At 35.9% G+C, this 10,268-nt stretch overlaps 1 protein-coding gene across 1 annotated transcript; it reads left to right on the top strand.

The window, feature by feature from the left end:
* Positions 1 to 2,996: 2,996 nt before the first annotated feature.
* On the top strand, positions 2,997 to 9,187 carry LOC147394804 (cell division cycle protein 48 homolog). Its single transcript, XM_086453501.1, has 9 exons — positions 2,997 to 3,172; positions 4,398 to 4,563; positions 4,641 to 4,869; positions 5,294 to 6,060; positions 6,154 to 6,375; positions 6,503 to 6,574; positions 7,067 to 7,348; positions 7,720 to 8,079; positions 8,668 to 9,187. The coding sequence occupies exons 1-9, from the start codon at positions 3,111 to 3,113 to the stop codon at positions 8,965 to 8,967; spliced, it is 2,460 nt and encodes an 819-aa protein (XP_086309627.1). The 5' UTR covers positions 2,997 to 3,110; the 3' UTR covers positions 8,968 to 9,187.
* Positions 9,188 to 10,268: the final 1,081 nt, after the last annotated feature.

Here is a 10,268-nt window from a genome sequence, read left to right as displayed (position 1 = left end):
TAAATGGGCTGCAAATCCAAATTAGGCCCATTAACTATGGACGCACCTTCCACAACCTGGGTTTTGGGCTTTCGTAGATAAAACCTAGATCTAAATAAATCTAAATGATCCACATTAAATATTAAGCCTTACACCCAAAAAAATGAATTTGGCCCACTAAAAATATAAGTCCTCAAATTGAAATTGGACCCAATTAACCTTTAGACTAACAAATCAAAGCTCTTAAGTTAGGGGTATACTTGAAAAGTTAATTTATCTTAAGTCTATAAATATGACAACCCTCCTTTCATTTGGGGAGAAAATCGAGATCACTTTCTCTTAGAAAATAGAAGCTCTCCTTTTAAAGAAGAAGAAAATCTCAAACCCTTCTCCAAAGATGAAGTAAGACTCTTGGAAAAAAGATCTGGACTCTGATTAGAGAAGATTAAGTCTAAAATCATTCTCTGAAAGCCAATAAAACATTCTCAGTCGATCGAGTATAAAGTTCGGAGAGAAAAAATGTTCACAAAGACCCTATAGAAGATCAAGTACAACAAAACCACCATCAAAGCAAATAAATCATTCTCAATTGATCAAACACGAAGTCCGGAGATAATAAAATTTGTAGAAAACTTTTACAAAAGATCAAGCATCGAAAGCAATCATTCACAAATCCAAATATCATTATCAACAGATCAAGTGCGAAGTCTGAAGAGAAGAAAGCTATACACATATACTATCATCATTTTTCTATTATTTGATTGTTAAACAGTGGAAAACACTATGTTTGATAGACTACTAAGATTTGTACTCTCCATTATCATAGTCAATAAAATCATTTGCAATCTTATTTTATGCATCTCAAAGGTAGATTGTAAAATTTATTGTCGACAAATACTAATTTATTTATTTAATATATTTAAAATTTATTTTTCAACATTTATAAATTTGACTTTCCCAAGCCAACTCACAAGTTGTCAACCTTTTCACTCAATGGAGGTGAGGAGTTTTTGTTTTTTAAAATCCATGGAATTTACCACAAAATCCAAAATTACTTATGGCACCCATTCACTTACTTATTGGATTTTTACACCAAAAATCAATGAAATTGATGATTTTAGTACTGGATTTTGAGCAATTTCCTAATGGACTTACCTACGAAGAAGTTTTTTTTTTTTTGGCCAACTCCTTTATTTACTAAAAAATTACATAATAGACCCTGTGGCAGGAAAGTGTTTCTATATACATCATGGGTTTTGGGGAAATGGCTTAAGTCTTAACAACCCAATTAGTAAAAATCTTTCTTTCTTAATGCTCCTCACCTCGATAAAATGGCAAAATAAAATCTTTGAGATGGAAATTCAAATCCTTGATGTAAACACTTCAAATTGTCGATCCTTTATCTTGACATTTCATGAGATATTTATGCTCTCCATTTCATGAATAAAAAAGTTTTAAGGTGGTATTTTGAAAATATTAGCCTAATTAAATATTTTAAATACTTTTTTTTCTTAATTTTATTTTATATAAAAAATAAAAGGGTGATTTAGACATAACCCTCGATGTTTTGGTGACTATTTTAGAAATCCCTATGTTTTCAACCCGATGACATGACTCCTTTGATCTCGGTCTTCTCTTATAATCTAATTAAGAAAATTAACTAAATGCCCTCATCTTCAACCTCTAGACAAAATGGATCCTTGATTTTTCTCCTAAACATCTGTCAATTTCGAGCTCTTCAACCTCTATGATAAATTATTTTTTATCAATTTAACATAGTTTCAATCCATCATTTTCAATCTTGCGCCTCTAGTCCCTAGTAGTTGTAGAAAATCTTTTATGTTTATTCCCAAAATTACATTGTCTTTATCTTCTCCATAAATCATATCTTCTTGTTAAGCCCTAAAGATTGAAGATGATGACAAAAAAAGAAAGAGTCATTCTATACTATCTGCGTCAACACTAAGCTAATCTCATAGTGCACATATAACCATAAATTTATTTTCTCGAGATATAAGTTAGAAAATTAATGATTCTCGTGTCCAACGTAGACAGTCAAGCATTTTCCAAAAAAGAAAAAAAAAAGAATGGTGGTAGCCTTGGGAAGAAAAATTTAAGGGTTTTGACTAAAAGTAGAAGATGAGGGCCTTTAGGTCACTTTCTAATTGTCCATTAGAGATGACCATGATCAAAGAGGGGTATGCCATGAATTTTAAATTATAGAGGTATCTCAAGTATTCACTAAAATATAGAGGAGGCATATCTAAATCACTAAAATAAAATTTTGTAACTGAGTATCTACTACCATGGTTTTTAAACTCGGTTTCCATCTCGTCTCATTCAACCTTGATATCGAGTTAACTCGAACAATACATCTCATTCAAGTTGTCATTAAGACGATAGTTTTTAACTATTTAAAAAATCTAAAAAAAAAAAAAAATCATTTAAAGACACACCAAACTTATGATAAAAAATATTAAAGTACTACCATCAAATAATTTATATTGGAACACTGATTCAACTTGAATTTTCTCGAAATAACACACAGACACACCGATCCCTAACTTTCTCAAAACAGTATCATCAATCAAGCAAATCCACTTCGATTTCGTTTGGAATTGGATGAAGAAGATGAAAATTTTCTTTAAAATCTTACGTTTTTTTATTCACTTAATTGAGAAGATAAAGAAAAATCGACTTGGTTGAAATAATATAGGTTTAGAACGTTTAACTCGTTTGTCTCGTTTAACTCGGACGAGATTTTGAAAATCTCGTCTGATACATATTGTTCGTCTCGCGACTTATTCATTGCTGTTAGATATCATTTGTCTCGGATAAGATATTGGAAAATCTCGTCCGAAATGTATCGCTTATCTCACGATACGTGATTGTCTCAAATAGGTTCGTGAGTCGGTCTCGTTAAACCCCAATACCGAGTTAACTCGGGCGATACGTCTCGGTATCGACTCGGTCGAGTTTTAAAGCCATGTCTGCTACTGGTCCAGCTGTTCGAACTTCGAACACTCTTCTTTGAACAGTGACTCCAGATACTTCTACAAACAATTCACCAAGCTTTTGTTCCTTCTCAGTTTCTAAGTTACTACGAAACCCTAGAAATTTACAGAGACAGAATGGTGGATTCGAGTTCTTCTGCACCAGTTCATGACAAGCCTTCTTCTTCCTCTTCTGATCCGTGCGCATCCTCTCTTCAATTCTGCTTCTCTCTCTCGTTTCTGCGTTTCTGTTTCATTTAATATCACGAATTTTAATCTAGTTGTCTTCCTTGTTTCTTTTTCTTTTACTTTTTTTTCTTTTTGTTCCTTCTGAAATCTACTTAACTTGGGGATGAAGTGTAGTTATATGCTTCTTGAATATGAATATTGAGATTCCCATTTCATTTTAGGTTTAGGGTTTCGGGATTTAATAGATTCTTTATTCTTTATCTATAATATTAGTCTAAAGTGCAGAATTGATTTTCACCTGTGAATATGAATTGGTTTTTGAACAGAATTTGATTCCTTCTCTGTAAATGTCGTAAACTAGTTACTCCATACTAGTTGAAATCATAAGACACAACAGTAGTAGTTACCTTTCATCGGGTTTGCAACATCGTGTAGTTTAGCAGATTGATATACTAATTTCTTAATTGAACCCATGTGTAATGATCTTAACATGAGAATCCAATACAAATACTCATGAAGGAAGGATGAAAATAATTTGTTTTTGGCTTTTTGTTCGCTATAGCCGCTAACGTGAGCATTGTTGCATTAATTTCCTTTCATGCACTGGTGGATCCAGGATTTTGTCTACGTGGGGGCAACTTGGACACTTAAAAAGTTTAGATTTTCTTGTGGGGGCATTAGCGACCGATTTTGTTTTCCATCGCAATATCATATAAATCTTAGAATTTTGAAAAATTCTTTTGGGGGGGGGGGGGGGTGTTCCCATTGCCCCCACTGTCATTCCTCCCCTGCTACCATGCACCACAACATAATTTAAACCACACCATAATTTAAAAATGAGTCTCAGGAATGGGAAGTTGAATTTTGCTAATGCACATGTTGAGGTTGAAGTGGAAAATCACTAAAAGATGATGTGGGTATGTTAGCGGAATAGAAGGGGGACACTAATGTAACGACATGGGTCCTACCTCCAAAGCCCAAACCTATAGAGTTTAAGAAACAGGAATTTTCTGGGTTTTCATTGGATACGAATAAATTTGGTACAGAATAAACTGAACATCTGAATTTTTTTTTCAATAATTTGAGTTTTGGAGATTTTTTCCATATTCTATTTCTTTGTGTGTTATTAATGGGTCATCAGGGTTCCTTATTAAGAGTTGAGTAGGCAATAATTATTCAAAAATAGTTTTTGTAGCAATCTTCTATCATGATAAATTGTATGAATGTTTCCAACAGGAAAAGTAATAAGAAGGATTTTTCCACTGCAATTTTGGAACGTAAAAAGTCTCCCAACCGTCTGATTGTTGATGAAGCTGTAAATGATGACAACTCTGTTGTTTGCATGAACCCCGAAACAATGGAAAAACTCCAGTTTTTCCGAGGAGACACAATTCTAATTAAGGCAAGTTTTTCCTCTTTTTGTGCTATTCTTTTAGTGACCTTCCTTGTGGGAAGCTTCAACAGATTTGTATGATGCAGGGGAAGAAACGAAAAGACACAGTATGTGTTGTTCTTGTTGACGAGCAATGCGAAGAACCTAAAATCAGAATGAACAAAGTTGTGCGTGCTAATCTCAGGGTACGACTTGGTGATGTTGTGTCTGCTCATCAGTGTCCTGATGTGAAGTATGGGAAGCGTGTTCACATCCTTCCTATTGATGATACAATTGAGGGTGTTACAGGCAACTTGTTTGATGCGTATTTGAAGCGTAAGTCTTTGCAATATTTATTCTTCGTTTATTTTGGTTTGAACCAGGCTAGTCTTTGGAATCAAATCTTACTAACGTTCGTTGGGCCCACATGAATTATCACATTGGAAATCCAACACCACAGTCTTCTAGATTTCATGGAAATTTTCAGATTCAAAAAACTAAAAAAAAAAAAAAAAAAAAAAAAATCCTTTTTTAGCTTGATCCAAGGTGTTGAAAAAGGACAAACTCCCAATTTTTAAATTAAAATTCAATGGTGAAAATTAACATTTTTTTGTTCAAAGTTCTTAGAATTTTGTCCTCTACAACCCTGTTGCATCGGATGTGGTCAGGAAAGTGTTTTTGTTTTGGTTTCTCCATTATTTTTTGAATTTGTTTTTCAAATGCATGATTATTGTTCCTGTTTGTGTTCTTGCATCTATAGCATATTTCTTGGAGTCTTATCGACCACTAAGAAAGGGTGACCTCTTCCTAGTTAGGGGGGGCATGCGAAGTGTAGAATTTAAAGTAATTGAGACAGATCCTGGTGAGTACTGTGTTGTCGCGCCAGATACAGAGATCTTCTGTGAGGGAGAACCTATCAAACGTGACGACGAGGAGAGATTAAACGAAGTTGGCTATGACGATGTTGGGGGTGTCAGGAAGCAAATGGCTCAAATTCGTGAGCTTGTTGAACTCCCTCTTAGACACCCACAACTTTTCAAGTCCATTGGTGTAAAGCCCCCAAAAGGCATCTTACTCTTTGGCCCACCTGGCTCTGGAAAAACCTTGATTGGAAGGGCCGTGGCAAATGAGACAGGCGCGTTCTTCTTCTTGATAAATGGGCCAGAAATCATGTCAAAGTTGGCTGGAGAAAGTGAATCGAATTTGAGGAAGGCTTTTGAGGAAGCCGAAAAGAACGCCCCATCTATCATCTTTATAGATGAACTAGATAGCATTGCCCCAAAGAGAGAGAAAACACATGGTGAAGTAGAGAGGCGTATAGTTTCCCAACTTCTGACTTTAATGGATGGTCTTAAGTCCCGAGCACATGTGATTGTCATGGGAGCTACCAATAGACCTAACAGCATTGACCCAGCTTTGAGGAGATTTGGGAGATTTGATCGAGAGATTGATATTGGTGTGCCTGATGAGGTTGGCAGGTTGGAAGTTCTTCGAATCCACACTAAGAATATGAAGCTAGCAGAAGATGTAAGATTTTTCTTAGGCTTTCTTGTGTTCTAGTTTAGGCACTTTATGGATAAAAGCAATATGAACTTGCATTTCTTTGTACGTGTTTTGTAGGTTGATCTTGAAAGGGTTTCAAAAGACACCCATGGTTATGTTGGTGCAGATCTTGCTGCTCTTTGCACAGAAGCGGCTCTTCAATGCATTAGGGAGAAAATGGATATTATTGATTTAGAAGATGAAACGATTGACGCTGAGGTTCTGAATTCCATGGCTGTGACAAATGAGCACTTTAAAACAGCTTTGGAGGCTTCAAATCCATCAGCGTTACGTGAAACAGTATGCCCTTAATTTTAGATTCTCTCATATTTATTCTTCCTGCTCTGCACTTTTGTCTTTAAAGCTTGATGTTTTGAATGTATTATATAGCTACCTGACCGTGAGGAACTTGAACTGTGGTTTGCAGGTTGTGGAAGTGCCCAATGTCTCGTGGGAAGATATTGGTGGATTGGATAATGTTAAAAGAGAGCTTCAGGAGGTGTCTCTTTTTTATAGAGCTTTAGCCGCCTTCTTTATTTCCCCTTCTTGTTATTGTTATCTTTCATACTCCTATACTATTATAATGAGAGAGTGGAGTAGAAGTGGTTCGACACCAAGGTTTAAATTTCAAAAATGCCCCCACCTTGACATTTAAACTTAATATAATCAGGATGGTCATTTTGGTCAAAAAAACAAGAAAATTGCAGCCCACGACCCTAAGAATCAGGTTGTAATTTTTCTAAATTACAAAAAAGTCTCTTTTTAGTATGTAAAATTAAAAAACCTTTTGATCAATGTTTTAATTACAGATAAACCCTTTTGATACATGTTGTGTTGTACATGCCACCTTCTAGTACGTATAAATAGGTCTGAAAAGTCTGTTATTATTTATTTATTTGAGTCTTTTAATTGCTCAAGTAGATTATTTGTTTTGTTCATGGGGATTCTTGCTCATGATGCACTTAATTGCACATATTGTGACTTTTGGCAGACTGTTCAATACCCAGTGGAGCATCCTGAAAAGTTTGAGAAGTTTGGCATGTCTCCATCAAAAGGTGTTCTATTTTATGGGCCTCCTGGCTGTGGTAAAACCCTATTAGCGAAGGCAATTGCAAATGAGTGTCAGGCTAACTTCATAAGTGTTAAAGGACCTGAATTGCTGACAATGTGGTTTGGAGAGAGTGAGGCCAATGTGCGAGAGATATTCGACAAGGCTCGTCAATCAGCTCCATGTGTACTTTTCTTTGACGAACTCGATTCAATTGCAACTCAGGTGCTACTTTCTGATACCATGTTAATTTTAGAGATCTTCTATTTGCACCCAACTTTTACTTATTACACTCCAATTAAAAATAAAGAAAATAAGCGAATAGTAGAGAAAGTAAAAGTTGGGGTGCCTATAGAAGCTCTCTCTTTTTGTGTGCTAGATTTCTATTTTTGGGGTTTTGGATTCAAATGAGCTTAATCATAATTGTAAACCACCACTGAAATTGTTTGAATGAGTGTTATAATGTTGTGTAATGTTGAGATTATAATTTGAGTCAAACCTTTTTAATGTTTGAAGAGTATTTTAATCATTAATTGGGGTGCCAATAGAAGCTCTAAAAAAAAGTGCGGCTGATTTTGTTTTGGATTGTTTTCCAGCGTGGGAGTTCGGTAGGAGACGCTGGTGGTGCTGCAGATAGGGTTTTGAACCAGCTATTAACAGAAATGGATGGCATGACTGCGAAGAAAACAGTTTTTATCATAGGTGCAACAAACAGGCCAGATATTATTGATCCTGCACTACTCAGGCCTGGTCGTTTAGACCAGTTGATTTACATACCATTGCCAGATGAGGCTTCCCGTCTTCAAATTTTCAAAGCATGCTTGCGAAAATCACCCGTGTCAAGGGATGTTGACCTTTCAGCACTAGCCCAGTACACTCACGGTTTTAGTGGTGCCGATATCACTGAAATTTGTCAGCGTGCCTGCAAATGTGCAATAAGAGAAAATATCGAGAAGGTACTTTTCATTCACTTGTTGCTGCATTTAGGGCTTAAAATGGGCCAGGTTCAAGCTGGATATGAGTATATCCATATTCATATCTGAATTTTATATCCGTATCTGACTCGGGATCCTATTAGCTAACACCATGTCTGAACCATTTTGCTTCCACTAAATCCGGGTCCGACCCAACGGAATTGCTTGATTTGGGTCGGATGACCATTCAACTTTTTTTTGTTATATTTATTTTCTAATTGCTATGCTATTCAATTTTACCATTATATATTTTTATTTTATAAGAATTCATGTTATATTAGATATTTTGAAAAACAAAAATATAATTTTTAAAGCAATGTATCATTCGGATTTAGACAGATATAGGGACAGATCCATATCCAAACCGGATCCGAATCGAGATCAAGGGACATCAACCCATATTTTTATTCGGAAATCGGAACTACTCCAAGGGTCCAAACCTACCAAATTCAGATCACTCGGATTTCGGATAAAATCCAACCCATTCTATGCCCTACCCCTAGCTTCATTGATGCACCTAATGAGTCACACCCACATCCATCTTGGTTTTATATCCCTTGTGAATGACAGGATATTGAGAGGGAGAAGAAGAGACAAGAAAACCCAGAAGCAATGGAAGAAGATGACATCGATGATGTCCCCGAGATTAAGGCTGCACACTTCGAAGAGTCCATGAAGTTTGCACGCCGGAGTGTAAGTGACGCAGACATACGGAAGTACCAACTCTTTGCTCAGACTCTGCAACAATCTCGTGGATTTGGATCAGAATTCCGGTTCGCCGATCATCCTGAGAACATATCGGGGACTGGTACTTCGGATCCATTCTCTACTGCCACCACCGCTGCAGATGACGATGACCTGTATGGCTAACTTGGAACTCGGGAGTTCCTTCTACTTTCTGCACTATAAAAAAGGACACTGTTTTTTAATTTTATGTGAGAATGGTATTTTGGTATGTTTAATTAAACAGTTGTAAATAAACAGGTTTTCCTGAGACTGAACTCAGCTCAATCTCAGCTTGATTGCTATTATGGGGTTTTAACCTATTGTAAGTATTTGAATAAATGCAATGGTTGAGAGTTGAGATGAATGTCATGAAATCTGAAGATGGGCGCCTGTTTGGATAAGATTGTAAGATTTTGGGGGGTTTGAGAAGTGAAGTAGTGAAGCTGAATTTGAGTGGTGGTGTTTGATATCAGAGAGTGAAGAAAGTTGTGTTGAAGAACAAACTGGAGAAAATTGTTGGACTATGGTGTACTGTTTGATAATAAGATGAAGAAATTGGAGGTTCAGGTGGTTTCTATATGGTGGATAAAAATTGAGAGATTCTATTTGGTACACCAACTTTTACTTACAACTACCAATCCTTTTAAAATTAAATGAGTGTTTGTAATATATATTGGTGCGTTATAAGTAAAAGTTGATGTGTTAATAGGAATCCTATAAAAATTTCAATGGATTTCTAGATGAGCCAAGGAAGAGGAGTTGGCTTGCACAACATTAGAGCTACTGTAAGGAGATCGTTGAGAAGATTTTCAAGGCACCCCAAGGTGAGTCTGTGCATTAGCTTCTATTGGGGCCATGGTAGTCCAACATTCAAGGGTGCGTCCTGCTGCATTGACTGCTACGTTCAACATTGAGCTGACGTGCGTGACAGTGCACAGATAATAATAGATTTATTTTCTTCGAGATACAAGTTAAAAATTAATGGCTAGTTGGACAGTCTAATTCAGTGTTAGGTGACTGTGTTGGACACTATGTTCAACACTGAGCTAACGTGGCAGTGCATAGATAGCCATAGATTTTTTTTTTTTTCTTAAAGATACAAGTTAAAAATCAATGGTTGCACAGTCCAACTCAGTCTCGGGTAACAAACCTCATAAAGTAAGGTTCACTTGGAATTGTTAGAATTCAAATGAAGTTTTTCTTTTATAATAAAAATGCAACAGTTAGGTCTGCTGTGTAAATTTCCCCAAAAAAAAAAAAAAAAGGGAACTTGTGATGGTTTTGGACATTTTAATATGTAAATGCCACAATCTTGAGAGCAAGATACTAATTATCCTTCTTATATTTTTATTACAAGTAGCATTCAACAGTCAAAATTGAGAGGTAAAGTTTTCTTATATGGTTAAAAGTTTTAGAATGGACTGAATTTTTGTGAGGATGATCTC

The sequence above is a fragment of the Akebia trifoliata genome, chromosome 9 (assembly GCF_017979445.1).
Source record: "Akebia trifoliata isolate Shusen 1 chromosome 9, ASM1797944v1, whole genome shotgun sequence".
Classification (NCBI taxonomy): domain Eukaryota; kingdom Viridiplantae; phylum Streptophyta; class Magnoliopsida; order Ranunculales; family Lardizabalaceae; genus Akebia; species Akebia trifoliata.
Note: the sequence above shows the minus strand (reverse complement) of the source record. Positions and strands in the feature narration are given on the sequence as shown.